The 14,893-nt window shown below is 36.4% G+C and overlaps 1 protein-coding gene across 6 annotated transcripts in view; it reads left to right on the top strand.

Annotated features, from left to right (window-relative positions):
• Window positions 1–14,893, top strand: part of PER2 (period circadian regulator 2) — a 49,337-nt gene that overhangs the window by 12,416 nt on the left and 22,028 nt on the right. For 5 of the 6 annotated variants that reach the window (XM_063166508.1, XM_063166507.1, XM_063166510.1 and 2 more), the window contains exons 5-9: window positions 7,368–7,857; window positions 8,598–8,666; window positions 11,679–11,833; window positions 12,350–12,471; window positions 13,969–14,170. In XM_063166508.1, coding sequence (XP_063022578.1) covers window positions 7,586–7,857; window positions 8,598–8,666; window positions 11,679–11,833; window positions 12,350–12,471; window positions 13,969–14,170 — 820 coding nt within the window. In that variant the 5' untranslated portion in view covers window positions 7,368–7,585. The remainder of the gene's footprint in view (window positions 1–7,367; window positions 7,858–8,597; window positions 8,667–11,678; window positions 11,834–12,349; window positions 12,472–13,968; window positions 14,171–14,893) is intronic. The other variant, XM_063166511.1, reaches the window with a different exon arrangement.

Raw genomic sequence — 14,893 nt, 5'->3', positions numbered from 1 at the left:
ATGGTTCTGGAACAAGGCTGTGTCCTGATCAGTTCCCTTTGTAAAGTGGCACCTGAAAGCAGTGGTTAATGAAGATGACCCTTATAAGACAAATAACAGTCTTGTGTTCAGGATTTTCTTGAGCTGAAAGGTGAATCCTGATCAAAAAGTTGTGAAATGAATATTGTGAAATTCAGATTTTATGGGAGCCTTTGTGATATAGTAGACGTTGATAATTTCATTGACATTGACATCTCATTGCTTGTTTAAAAAAAGAGCAAAACTTTTTCATGATTACTTGGAGTAAATTAAGTAGTCTACTAAAACAGTTCCCTTTCTTTTTTTTTAATGAAAAAAAATCTTGCAAGAAATTACTGAGCATCTTTCTCATTGTTTCCTATAATCTGAGAATATTGCCATCTTTTCTTTCCCCCCTTCCTAGAAAAGTCCTAGTGAAAGTATTCTGTTCATTGTTCTTGCCAGGAAAACACAAAGCTCTCAATGTTGAAGTTGCACAGTTGAACAAGTCACTTCTTGGATTATTGCTTGTTTGCCAACATTTTCTCTTAACGTTTTTCGACTCCCAAGCATTTAATTATTGTCTAATTGCACAGAGAGAATGCATTCATTGCAGATGTTAATTTTCAGTCATATATAGAATTGCATGATCTGGCTAAACCCTTGCTAGTTATTTGTCATCTAAATAAGAAAACTTTTATCATTTTGCAAAGCAAAAATCCAGAAGACATTTGGAAGTCCTTGTTGTTGGCAAGATCTTCAGTAAAATTTAATCCTGATCATTAGGAATGTCTCCCATAGGTTCTAGTACAGTTAAGACTACCTGAATATTTACATGTCTATAGGCATAAAATGTAGTGTGGTTCTTGCTTTTTTGGGAATATTTGGAATAAGTTGATAGTAGTTGTGAATTTAGACTCAAATCATGAGATGTTTGCCTCTTACTCAGTTCTTGAATTGGATAATTTTGACTCTGGATTGTTAATTTCCTTTATATACCAGTACTAAACATGATAGTTTTTGTGTGAAAGGAAATCTGGAAAAATGTTCTCTGAATATAACCACATCTCTGCTGAAACAAGATTTTTTGGGTTTAAAGTTGCTGTTAGAGAAGAAATCTGCCTCCTTGGTGTTCTACAACCCTTCTTTAGGGTGTTTTTCAAAAACAAGCTCAGTTACTTCTTCCAGCATTTATCCATACGTATTTTGGTGTGGTTTTTTGGCCACGTTCAAGTTCAGGCTATTTCCTTTGTCTTACTGCAGAATAAAGGAGCAACTGTAGGTAATGAATAACCAGAAGACCTTTGCTGCATATCTAACCTGGCAAATCAATGCCTGCATTTAGTGCTCAGTGGAATTGTGGCACCTTTCACACACTGCATCAGGATCTTAGAGAGCTCTAGTCTTTGCCAGAGGCAATAGAATGGGGTTTTGTGAGCCAGTTGCTGTAAAATTAAGCTTAGCTGGTGCCAGTTGAATTTTATATAAGTTTTTATTTACAGAGTCAAAATAGACATCCCTTAAAAGTTTAGAAGGTGGAGCAGAAAATAAAAACCTGGCTTCTTTTGATACCAACCCTAAAAGAGCTCTTTGTGTTTCCATGTTGAGATGCTTACTGGACTTGGTATGGGATGTAATTACCTTCCTCAAACTGTTAACAAGAGAGAACCTCACACTGGGAAAACATGCAAGCTTTTGCCTTCCAGTGTTGTTTGGTTAGTGATTGGGCATTTATTCAAGCATATGAGTGGGATGAATATGTGCAATTTATTCTGTCATTTTCCCTGAGATTAGTTTCAAAGATAATTAATCTCCCTGTGCGCTGTCTGACCGTCTGTGCTCCTGAAGTGTTCACACAGTGCTGGTGTCTGCATGCAGATGTTCCACTTAAAGGCCTTTCTGTGCTCTCAGTGAAGTCTGGCCAGCTGCATCTCTTCTTATCTAAATTGCAGAGCATGCTGGAGGCTTATTGCCAGCCTGAGCTTTGTTCACAGTTGCTCCTATCTCTTCTAAAACAATGTCTCCAAAGTTAGAGCATATATTAACATCACATTATAAATTTTAAAAGCACCAACGTTCTCCCAAAGAGGTAGTCTTGTTTTAGAAAGGCTTCCCTTTCTGCAGAAGCTCTTGCAAGATTATCATAATATTTTTCTTGTTCCTTCCTCTTTACTCTTCCTGTATTCCTTACTCTGGTATGTGCCTCTGGCGCTGAGGCCTTTGAGATTTTGAAACTGAAGAAATTTTGTGCAAGACTGACTTTCAGTGACGTTAATCTTCCAGTCTTGGCTAAGAAAACCATTCCAGCTCATGCTGAGCCAGTTCTTTTTGAAACATACCTTTAAAGATGACAAACTTGTGTTTTCTCCATTACTCAAATACTCTTTTTTTTTTTTTTTTTTTTTTTTTTTTTCTGGTTTGATTGTCATTGTGATCCAAATTGTGGTCACTATAATGTAGTTATTAGATGTGGACAAAGCTGCAGAAGTTCTGGCACGTTGTTAGTTAGAACCAGAAGTAACACAACTGAATTGCTTCTTGACACAAATTTCTGCCAGGTATCAAGAGGAAAAAAATTCACATAGTGTCTCCTAAGGGTCAGTATCTATTTCTTTTATATTGGTGACTCTCTTAATTTGTACTCATTGCTTGAAATAAAAATGTTTTTTAAAACCCTAAAAGCTTGACTGTCATTGAATCGATCAACTCTTGTTTCAGGAATTACAGGAAATTCCTCAAAAGTTATTGGATACCATGCAGATTTATTTTATTTATTTCTTTTGGGAACAATTCTCTCCCACCTAAGGAAACACTGCTGAAGTTTCCTACAAATACCTGGCAGAATCTAGCCTGGGTGTCATGGAAAGAAGGGAGGAGATGAGACAATAGATGATATTTGGGGGTGGAAAAAATGATTCACCAGTGGTTTAACAACTCAGAATTTCAAACTGTAAGACTCTACATGCTGGCTATGGCACTATTTTCATTGCCTCTTAGACTTCCAAAGATCACAGAAAATACTTTGGGAAAATAATTTTTCAAGGAAAGGTTGTGTCAAAAAAGTGTTTGTGAACAATTCTCATGGCTGGAAATACTACAGCACATGTAATCCTCTCTGGCATCAGAATTCAGGAGAAGAGGTTTCTTGTGCCTAAAGGCTAAAACTCAAAATATTTACATTCATTGTTCTTCTTGTAAACAGCACAATTTTACTGCATTACTGCTATATTGGGCTAATTACCTTCAGAGAATTTAGGGCTATTCTGAGACTCTGTCTTTGGTAGTTCAGGCTTATAAACCTATCAGTAGTGATTTACATAGTTTTCTTTATAGGAGTAAATATAGCAGCCCAAAGTTGGAGTTTTTTTTAGTTTTTTATTTTGTGAGAGCTCTTTTCCCCTATCTCTAAAGAAAAAATCATTTCCTAACAGATACAGTGGTGTTTTGATTATGGCAATATTTTTTTCTCATGTATCTAAAGCTCTTTCTAAGTAGCACTTTGTCAGGGAAAGAGGAAGAAACTCCAAAGTTGGGTACAGACTATAGGATGAGAAATTGTACATCTTGCCTTACATTTTTGCACCTCAGGCCTCCTTTAAGGTGATGTTGTGAGTGCATTTTTTTCTTAAAGCTTCATTTGAACTGTGATGGGGTTAATTTCCTTCACTCATGGAACTCTCCATCAGGCTTTACAGTCTGAGTGTCCTCTGAGAAATAACAGGATAAATGACACTGGGAAATGGCTTTGGGGAGTGGCTGCAGTTATTTAAGCAGACATGCTCTGGTTTACACAGCAGTGGGAAATATTCACACATTTATGTGTGAAATGAATTTGTACAGAATCCTACAAGACAGCCTTACAAATAGGACTAAATACTTTAGAGAAATACGTGAAAAACACTAATCACTTGTTTCTAAATTTTTAAAAGTTTAATAGTAATAAAATGGTTATAAAAATAGTAATATAATCAGAGTAATAAAAATTTGAACAATTTGGATTAGGACAATATGAGACAATAAAAACAAAGAGTTATGGATCTCAGAGACAGTCCCAGTCTGTATATTTTAAATAAATAATATATTTATTTTGCCCAAAAAAGACCCATGTTAACAGAGGATTAACCCTTAAAAGCAACAGCCTGTTGCATATTCATACACCTCATCCATGATGCATAAATTCCATTCAAACACAGGATTCTGTCTGGGCAGTGTCAGCTTCTTCCTCTGAATCCTGACAGTGCCTTCAAGGCTGAGCAAGGCAGGAAGAAGTTCATTTCTTCTGATAATAAAGCAATAAATTCTCTTTCTCTGAAAGGTTCAGGTGTCCTGTGGCTGCTATCTCACTGCGAGTCCTTTCTTTAAAAAACTATCTTACATAGCATAGTTTCTATTTTAACATTATGTTATAACCTATGTTTAACACGCTGCTTAAGAAAATTAATACAGCATAACTTTCTAACATAACACATACAATATTAATTTTAATATTTGCAAAAAGCCAATCATAAAATATGCGTTTTTCACAAATAGAACTATCAAAGATGCGTGGTAGTAGGACTCACAAGAAGTAATCTTAGATTATTGGCTTTAAGGCCATAAGCCTTATGTGTATGAATATGCAACAGGCTGTTACTTTTAAGGGTTAATCCTCTGTTAATGTGGGTCCTTTTTTGGACTTACTTTGCCCAAAAAAAGGTACTGGGACATCCGTATCTCTTATGCCAGCATGGTTGTGGCTAAAGCTGATAGGCCAAGAAAAGTTTGTAGTGTATTTTAATTAGGAAATAGTTGATTTCTGCTTGTGATGGCATGAATTATAACATCTGTATTGTCTCACCCTTCCCATGAGCCTGAAACTGGAATGAAAGTGTTTAAAATGCCTCTCAGTTGCCCCATCTCTGGGTCAGAAAAGAGCTTAATCTGACACATTTCTAGAGCAGTACTAGGAGGGGAGGTTTGTTGATGCAGGAATTCCTGTTGCAGGCTGGCTCTCAGGGCTGGGTTTGGTCCCTGTCACACCCAGCCAGGCTGGCTGAGCTCAGCTGTGGCACTGCTGGACACAGAGCTTCACTCAGTGTCCCCAGAGGGCAGGGCAAGTGTCAGCTGCTTGTGGCACTGAGATTAGATCAGAGGTGAACTATCTGACCCGGTTAATCATTGGCCACCAGAGAATGTGCCATTGTGACATAATCCTGCAGTTCCAGCTCAGAGCAAATACTCTTTTATCGTGCTCTGGTTATGTAATTCCCAAGACAGAAGTGGTTAACCTTAGTCCAGGAAAAAACTGTCAGAGCTCCTGAGGGGTAATTCAGTGCCTGGATATGGCAGCATCACAGGAGGTCTGGTTTATCTGCAGTAAAATACCTGAAGGAATACCTGAAGAAGGAAAAAGTATATTTTTACTCTACTAAAAGGCATTTTTCTAAGTGAATTATAATAATATAATTCACTTAGAAAAATATATTATATTATATTATATTATATTATATTATATTATATTATATTATATTATATTATATTATATTATATTATATTATATTATATTATATTATATTATATTATATTATATTATATTTATTATATTATATTTATTATATTACATTATATTATATTTATTATATTAATATATATAATTTTCCAAGTGAATGATAATATAATTCACTTAGAAAAATATATAATATATCTTATATATATAGTATAAAATATATATAATCGATATAATATAGAATCTATTATATGTATTTTATATATATCATATATTATACATATTATATATTTTATATATATAATATATTTTTTTTAATAATATATATTATATATTTAACATATAATATATATTAAATATATATTATATGTTACATATTATATAATTTTGTAGTGAATTATAACAATATAATTCACTTGTGAATTATACACACCTATAATTATTCACCTATAATTCACTTGTGAATAAACTTGTAAGGAAAGAAAATTGTTTATATCTTTATACAATTACTGATAGCTTAAGTGAATGTCCTTAAACTATACTTTTAAATGAAAGCAGATATCTTGCATATTATTTTGACCAAATGAGGAGACTAAGTAGTGTTTTCTGGAAAATGCAAAATAAATGAAAAATGTCTGGAAAAACATCAATTAGAAGGGTAAGAAAATAGCTTCCATGTGGTGTTGCTTTGGAGGGAGTTGAATCATGGTGTGTTTTAAATTACTGTTGTGAGTGTTTCCCATTGCAGTCTTTTCTTAAATACCTAAATATTTATTTATTTGTGTTTAAGACAAAACTGCTGCAGTTAATATTAACAAAACTTGGTTGTTAATTTTTTTATTCACTGTCATTCCTGTCAAAGTTTTATTAGTTAATAATTGTAATGGTGAATATTTTAAAGGAACAAAGGGGAAGGAACATACATGGTTCTGTTGTCATGAAAACAACAGAGATTCTCAACAAAGAATCTTAGTTCATAGTTTTACACAGTTGTTGTCTCTGAGTTGCTGAAATGGATGAGGATGTGAGTCATATTAAATATGATCTTTTTAAAACATAAAGTTGAACTGCTCTCCAGTACTTCTCTTTGATGATACTTCAATATTGGTCTGCCCTTGATTCCCCTCTGTATACACTCTGATTGTTGAGCCTGATGCCTCAGAATTTGGTTTAAAAGCAGGGATATGGGGTGGTTTTTGTTTTAACCTTCCTTTTCCAAGCAATTTTTATCATACCCTCCCGAATTAGTGATAATTAGCAGATAAAATTCTTCTCAGGGTTATTCATGCCTTAGAATTTTTGGTGGTGGTGATGAGGTGTGTTTGTGTGCTTAGTTTCCCTGTTCCTCCTGCATGTTCTGTCTGGTCACCTGCATGGCTTTTGTGTAAAGAAAGAAATGAAGAGTACAGTAGTGTTCCTTCCCAACTGATTTAAAAAAAACAAACCCCAATATAAAACAGAAGACCAACACAAATTACCTCCAAACCAAACAAGCAATGCTCTGATGTCTGAATAGAGTTTTTTTTCCTTTATCAATGCAAACTGAAAATCATAATAGCTATAATCCAAATCTAGGCAGCAATACTGACAAGTGTTAAGTAAGAAAATAGAAAACAAGGGAATATGTGATCTTTTCAGGAGTTTTTCCATGTTTCCATTCAACTTTCCTTCTTATGTGTGGGTTTTTACTAAAAAATAAATACCTTTTTTTGTGATAAAACATTGTGAGATTTTTTTCAATTTAAATGAAACATTTCACCATGCAAATACTGAATATATTAACCATGCATGTCATTTTTTACTTTCTTCAGTCAGTGCAAATTCCAGTTTGTCAGCAAGGCAAAAAAGAAAATAATTTTTTTTTCTTCCTTCCCTTCCTCCTCAGATTTGTGCATCTGTACTTCCAAAAAGAGTTTATACAGAGGGAAAATTCTGAATATGGCTTGATTTGCTCTTGGTCTTGGCAGTGTTTCTGATGAGTGTCCCACGGACTCTGTCAGATTCTGGGGGTTCTCCTCTAGCACTGAGGAACAGAACCCTGAGCAGCAGCCTGGCTTCAGTGGAAACCTTTCTCCATCCTTCTCCTTAAAAGAGCAGCTCAAGATGAGTGACTATCCTGGACTTCCCACTGACCACAGCCAGATGATTGCTGAAGACTCAGAAATTCAAGCAAAGCCTGAACACTCTCATGAAGTTCTTCAGGAAGATATTGAAATGAGCAGTGGCTCCAGTGGCAATGACTCCAGTGGGAATGACTCCAGTGGGAATGACACAAATGAAAACTATTCAAGTGGGCATGATTCTCATGGTCATGAATCTGATGAAAATGGGAAGGATTCAGCAATGCTCATGGAATCTTCAGACTGTCATAAAAGGTAGTAGCTCTTATCAAATACATTTCACTTTTATTTTTGCCCCTAAAGACGTTTTACATTTGAATCAATATTTCTGAATAATAACTAAGGTATAAAGCCTCTTCAGCAGGGAGCTGAGTGTGCTGCTTAAGTTGTACTGTCATGTGGTGTAAATTATGTAGTATAAATCTTAAAGAAAAGGTCTCTGCTGTTGGTGTTTGCACTGCCAGCATAATTTGCATCTTCTCATCACTGAGTGTTTAACTTGCCTTATTTATTTATTTTCTTGTAAACCAACTTCTGTAATTGTATGTCAAAACCTGTGAGTTAATTCTTATGTGTGAGAGTGCAACCATGCTGTTTTAATCTTTTCAGTAGTGATTTCCTGGACAGAGCAAAGCTGTGTTAAGAACCATCTCTCTAGTAGTCCTGTGAGACCAGGGTGTTGGGACTCAGTGATCCTTATGGCTCCTTTCCCACTCAAGCTGTTCTGTGCTGCTTAGATAAATATTTACAGCTTTAGTGCCCATTTGTTATACCATGCAGAAGCTTTTAAAATTTGGGGTTGGGATTTTGGGGTTTTTGTGTTGGAGTGATTTCTTTTGTGGGGTTTTTTGGTGGTTTTTTTGTTTTGTTTTTGTTTGTTTGTTTGTTTGTTTGTTTTGAGGTAACCAGTAATTAATAGGAAAATAAACTACAATGAGCAAAAGTTTGTTGTTAGGTTTTCAAATATTAATCTTTTTCTCTTTTGCTTATTCCAGTTCAAGCTCAAATGCATTCAGTCTGATGATTGCAAACTCTGAACACAATCAGTCCAGCAGTGGATGCAGGTAAATTAATGGGCATCTGTTTCTCAGTAATATGCTAAATGCTGAAAACTAAATAATGTTGTATTTTGGTTTTTTTGTTTTGTTTTGCCTCAACCTGGATGACTACACAAGAAATCCTGTCTTTGATTTCTTCCTGTCCATAATCAGTAGCATCTCATATTAACCACTTGATTAAATTAGAGCTTTTTGTTGCTGTTCCATGTGAGTTGTGTGGTAACCTTTGAAGTTGTGTTACTTTGTTTTTGATTTGGTAGCTTAAGTCTGTAATTTTGGTTTTTTGTGGGTCCCTTGTAGCTTTGAATTTTTTTTTGCTCTTCAGAATTTAGTCTGAACTTGGTGGTGTGTTAACATCAGAATCCACCATTGAGCTGGGTTATCCCTGGTGTCCAGCAGCTGTATCACCTGCCTCTCCTGTGTTCCATTTGCTGGGATTCAAGGCCCCAGGGTGTAAGGATAAATGATTCACAAACCCCAGCTGCAGGAATGAATCCCTCTGTATGAACTCTGCTTTTGTCCCTGATAGCCTTGAAGGCTCATATTTAGAATCTTCAGAGTACTGTGCTGCACTTGTTTTAAGTCAAGTTTTTTTAAGTCAACTTTTAAGTCAGATCAAGAGATCAAAGCCTGGTCTTCAGCAGATCAGAGATATCTCGCTAGATCATGTTGATGTTAAGACCCATATCTAAGACCTGCCTACTTGAATGTGTTTCTACCTGATGCAATTCCTAGAAAAGTGGCAAATTTAAATTATTCCCATTCACCATTTGGTGTGTGTTCACCATATTTTCTGTGTCTGCCTCTCACGCACCTGGAGATTTTGTTTCATTCTGTATTTTCAACTGGAAGTTGTGATCCAGACTTTATGTTGCTTAGTGTGAAAGAGTGAACCAAAGGCATTTCTTAATCTTTGTTTCCCATTGATTTAGTTTTCTTCACTGTGAAATTTTGGAGGGTTTAGTTACTCAGTTTTTTTGGTGTTTCAGTTTTAAATTTTATTAATAGCTCTCTGCTCAGAAATAATTAAGAATCCAGATGGTAGTGTGTTCCCCCCAGCCATCAGGGTTACAGAGCATAATCTGGGAATGGAAGACTGAAGATAATCTAGAGAATGATCTTCAAGGAGAAGACTAAAGTAGTCTGACAAACTCCTTACCTTTGTAGGCTTAATCTTTGATTCAGACTACTGGGGTTTGCATTCAGTATCAGTGCCAACCAACAACTCTAGTTTAATATCTGTAGGTACCTTTCCAATTTGCTGTCCACAAAAAGCAAAATTAAAAACTCCTATCTTTATAAACTTGCTTATTCTGTCTTGTGGCTGCCTGCTGTGCCTGATGCTCCTGCTCTCTGGAAAAACATTCTGGAGTTGTGTAACTTATTTTCCAAAAATGTCCATCTTTTGTATTTGCTGCTGTTGTAGGCTGATTTGGAAAGGTTTTTTTCCTTGCAGAAGAATCTGACACTCTCATGAAGCAGCCTGTACTCTGAGAGTACCAACCAGCAGTATGCTCAGTTATTTCATAATCTTTCCTCTCTCTTTTTCCCTACTGCCAGCATGAAGGGTTCTTCTGTGAAACTCTGTTAACAAAGCCCTGTTTGATTGCAGCAGTCCAAGCTGTCAAGCCACATTGTACACATGATTTTAATACACAGCATGAACATCATGTTTCCCAAGGGAGTGCTACAGTCTTTTGTTTGATCCCTTGCCATTATTTCTTGGTACAAAATGACCAGTGAGTAAATGAACGCTGCGTGTCTCACAGTGCTCTGTGATGGAAGCAAGAACAATGTGTATTCTCTAGCACAGCTTTGTCACTTTGCAAGCATTTTTGGTGAAATACACCCAACACCTCTCAGATGATTTATCTACCCTTTCAAGCACTTAAAACTTCTCAGAAAAATGATCACAAATCCTCTTGAAAATTACTTGGCAGCTGAAGCAGCTTTTCTGGCCACTTCAGTTAGGCAGTGCAGTTGCCAGGACTGCTGTTTCCACAGCAGTGCCCAGGGTAACTTCTTACAGATTGCCAGCCAGGACAATCAGGTGTTAAGAAAAGACCTTCCTTTGGAAGGGAAAAAAAAATTCAGTAAGATTTAAGAACAGCTCTACAATTCTCTTGATCCTTGTGAATGATCAGCTTTTAAAATCTCCAATGTGAAAAGCAAGGTGATTTATCATTTTAACTCCTTCCTACCCATCTGCCATCCATCTTTGCTACCCTCTCCCTCACTTCCTTCACCTCCTTTTCTCTTCCTTTGTGACTGTATCAGCACCTCTCAATAATGGGGAGAGATCCCAGGAACTGGAAAGGAGGGTGACAACTTTCTGATATTGGCAATGATGGTCTCTGTAGTTTGTCCTTCTCCACTGAGACAGCTCTTCTGAACATGCACCTGAGACTTGTGAATGCAGCTTCTGTCTCCAGCCTCCTCTGATTCTTTCCCTTACAAATTTAGTCAGAGTTTCCTCATCTTATTTAATGTGTTGCCATGCTTAGATGGGATGGATTCAAAGGATTTCTCCATTTGTTTTGTTAACTTGATGCTCTCCCACTGCCATTCCCTTTTCAGGGACTTTTCTTAAGAGAGCCTGCTTGAACAGGAGGTGAAGAGTTGAATGGACCTCCTGCTTCTCTTCTTTGGAGTCCATGAACATTTCTGAGTTTGATTTTGGAAGGAGCTAAGGAAAATACCACTAAAAAGGGAGGAGGGGGACTGTGGCAAAGAAAAAAAATAAATTTTGTGGTGCTTGGACATAGGTACTGTTGCACATACAGAGTCCATTTTACAGTTACATTCCAGGTGGTGGTAAATCTTTCATTTTAAATGGTCACATAAGAGTTTCCTTAAGTTCTGGAACATGACACTGACTGAGTACTGGCAAAGTTAATGAGGCTGGTGATAGAAATTGGTGTTGGTGATAAATGCCAGAGTGTGTTTGGGCTTCTCTGAGGATGCTGTGTCACTTCAAGCATTCAAGTGATGTTGTGGTTTTTGTTTTTCATCTTACAGTAGTGAGCAGTCCACTAAAGCCAAAACACAAAAGGAATTGCTGAAAACACTGCAGGAGCTGAAAGCTCACCTTCCTTCTGAGAAGAGAGTCAAAGGCAAATCCAGTGTCCTAACGACATTGAAATATGCCCTTAAAAGCATCAAACAAGTTAAAGGTAATAAAGTGTGATACTGCCTAGATAATGCCAACTTGGCTAAAGTGAAACTTTAAAAATAGGAGTTTAAATAAACATAGCCCTACAAAGAGAGCTGTACTGTGACTGAAAACCTTCCCAACCAGATATTTTCATGTTTTCCTGTTTGTTGGCTTTGTTAACTTTTGTTCCTTTGGGAATTGAAGCAGCTCTCTAGAGGCTTGATGTTTTACTGCTGTTTGGTTGAGTTAGAAAATTGATTTGAAAACAATTTGCAGTTTCATACTGTTTGAGCTGTCAGACTACAGTATATGACCATTCATATATGGGTAGATTAAGATGTGTACTTTTGTTTGAGTTACTGATTAGGAAGCTCTACTAGGGAAAATGATATATTTGGAATAGTGCCTAGATTTCCCAACTGCCAACTTCACAACTTCTGCATTTATGCCAAAAAAATATTTTTGCCATTTACTACTTCTGAGCTGGGTGTTTATTGATAATCTTGATTATAAATTGTTTGTTGTTCTCATGTAGCCAATGAGGAGTATTACCAGTTGTTGATGATTAATGAATCCCAACCTGCTGGTCTCAATGTATCATCTTACACAGTGGAAGAAGTGGAGACTATAACCTCAGAATACATCATGAAAAATGCGGTGAGTATGGTGCCCTGAGTCTCAGTGTGGATTGAAAATGTTTCCTGGAACTGGAATTCTCAGGCATGCCTCCTTCTTACAAGGGAAGGGTTGGCAGCTAGGTCACAAAGCTGAAGAAAGTGCCTTTTGCCCCTGAGGGGATGTTAAGAAAGAAACTCTGAACCTTTTCAGATTTTACAAACTTGTTTCTGTTGGTTAGGTGGGAAATAAGAAGCTTGACCTCCCTGATCCTCTGAATAGTTCCTCGTGCCTGGAGGTGGTGGTGTGACAAATCTCTGTGTCCATGTGAAACACATCATTAGGTTTCATTTCAGTGCAATTGCAAAAGTTGGAGAGTTAAATTTTTCCAAATTTTGCTCGAGGCACACAGTGAATCACTTCAGCTTATTCTTATACTAGGGGCTATTTGATGTTTCACCAGTTTTATGTTAGTGTGACTTAAGAGTGACAAAAGTATTGGAATCACTGTGTCCTTTTCTGTGAGATTTGTCTGGTCTTTGCAACTGGTACAGGCTTTCTGTGGGATCCAGTGATGCTGTGTTCTCATAGAGACAAGAACAGCTAGGATCATCACTGGAGTTCTAGCAGTGAAATGATAACCTGAATGATTTTTTAAATTATATTTATTTCCATATTACTAGTATTTTATCAATAAGTTACGGAGTCTTCAAAAAATAATGGCATCTAAATGTATTAGGCTACCTTATACTATTTTTTGAGCTGCAACCTCATTGAATATATGAAGTCTGAACTCTCTAAAACAAGAGCATGGTGGGGGATGTTCCATAGCTTGAAGTAGGTGGGTTTTGTTGAACCTGTGAATAGTAAAGGCTGCCCACAATGAAATAAATAGGAAGTGTAGAGTACAACTGAGAAATTTAGCCAAATATCATAGACATTGTTCAATTAATGATTATCTGTTTGTGAAAGCAGTGTTTTGCTGGCAGCTCTTCAGATCCTGTGCAGCGTTTGTGAATGCAGCACTCAGGGTTGTGACGCAGGGAGAGAAACAATACAAGTGTGTGGGACTTCTTCCCACCTGTGTAGTCATTATTTTTTACCAAGTGGTTTAGAGCCCTTTTTTCACTTTTTGTGGATGGACCAGCTAACACAAACAGCCTTTCAAAAACACCTGAGTTTCATACGTGTAAATCATGTCTGTAAAAAGCACAGGGAAAATGTGAAGTTATATAGCTGGAAGGTCATTAATTCTTAGTTTGTAAATTCATTCTGCATCACAGAACTGTAGGCAATGATATTTAGGGCTTGTAACTCAGTAAATAGTAGTGTATTATTCTTACTGCATAATTGAAAAATATTCTGTGTCTACTTAATGAGCAGATTGATTGTGTTCAATATCTGTAATAAAATTAAATTTCCTTAATTCTCATTTTGAACTTACTAATGTTTTTATATCTTAAATCTTTTTCTCAGAAATACATGCTGCACTGAAGAATGTTTCAAACAGTCTAAATAATTTGAGATTTTTGGTTTTAGGATATGTTTGCTGTAGCTGTTTCTTTGATAACTGGGAAAATTTTATACATCTCTGATCAAGCTGCTTCTATTCTCCGCTGCAAGAGGGGCTATTTTAAAAATGCCAAATTTGTGGAGTTCTTGGCACCTCAGGATGTCAGTGTGTTCTATACTTCTACCACTCCATACAGATTACCATCGTGGAACATCTGCAATAGAGCTGGTGAGTGGGCTCAGCAGCAGATACTCCTCTGACCTTCTTGCAGGCACACAAATGCAAATACTGGAACTGATTTTGAATGTCCTTCATCCTTCCCCATCACTTCTGAGGGTATAGCACAGGGGCATTATTAGAACACCTCTGAACAGCTCTAGGTGTATAAATCTATTCTGTAAATCAGCAAGACTTGTCTCTTGGTTAAAAGTCTTCTCAATGTCATCATTTATCAGTTCTCATTCCCCTTTCAACCAGATGATGAATGAAAACAAAGTAGGAATTCATGCTGAATGGTGAATTTACTTTCCACTTGTACTAGCAATCAAATGAAAACAATTTTTCTTCACATTTTCTCTTCCTTGAGTGTAAAGGGGACAATACTCTGTCTCTTTCCTTTTAAAAGAGTTATGATTTGAATACTGGGCACCTTGATTATTGTATAGAAAAAGGTATTTCAGCCGTCATCACTGACACTCACCAAGTGTAATCACAGCTCTCTTCTTCTAGCCTTAAAAAAATTATATTAGGATAATTAATGGTGAAGGATCACGTCTCTGGGCCTTGATATTTGTTTGTGGTAGGATTGTTTTACTCATGTACCTGCAGCTGTTAGTAATTGAGAAATATCTGCCAACTGTTTCAACTAAATACTTGAAATTCAAGGTCTGCTCTAAATGTTTGAAATTCCAATGTGTTGCATACTAAATCTGTGAAGTAAAGCCAGGGTGT

This window comes from Melospiza melodia, chromosome 12 (assembly GCF_035770615.1).
Source record: "Melospiza melodia melodia isolate bMelMel2 chromosome 12, bMelMel2.pri, whole genome shotgun sequence".
Taxonomy (NCBI): Eukaryota; Metazoa; Chordata; class Aves; order Passeriformes; family Passerellidae; genus Melospiza; species Melospiza melodia.
The sequence above is the reverse complement of the archived record's forward strand: the minus strand, read 5'-3'. Positions and strand labels throughout refer to the sequence as shown.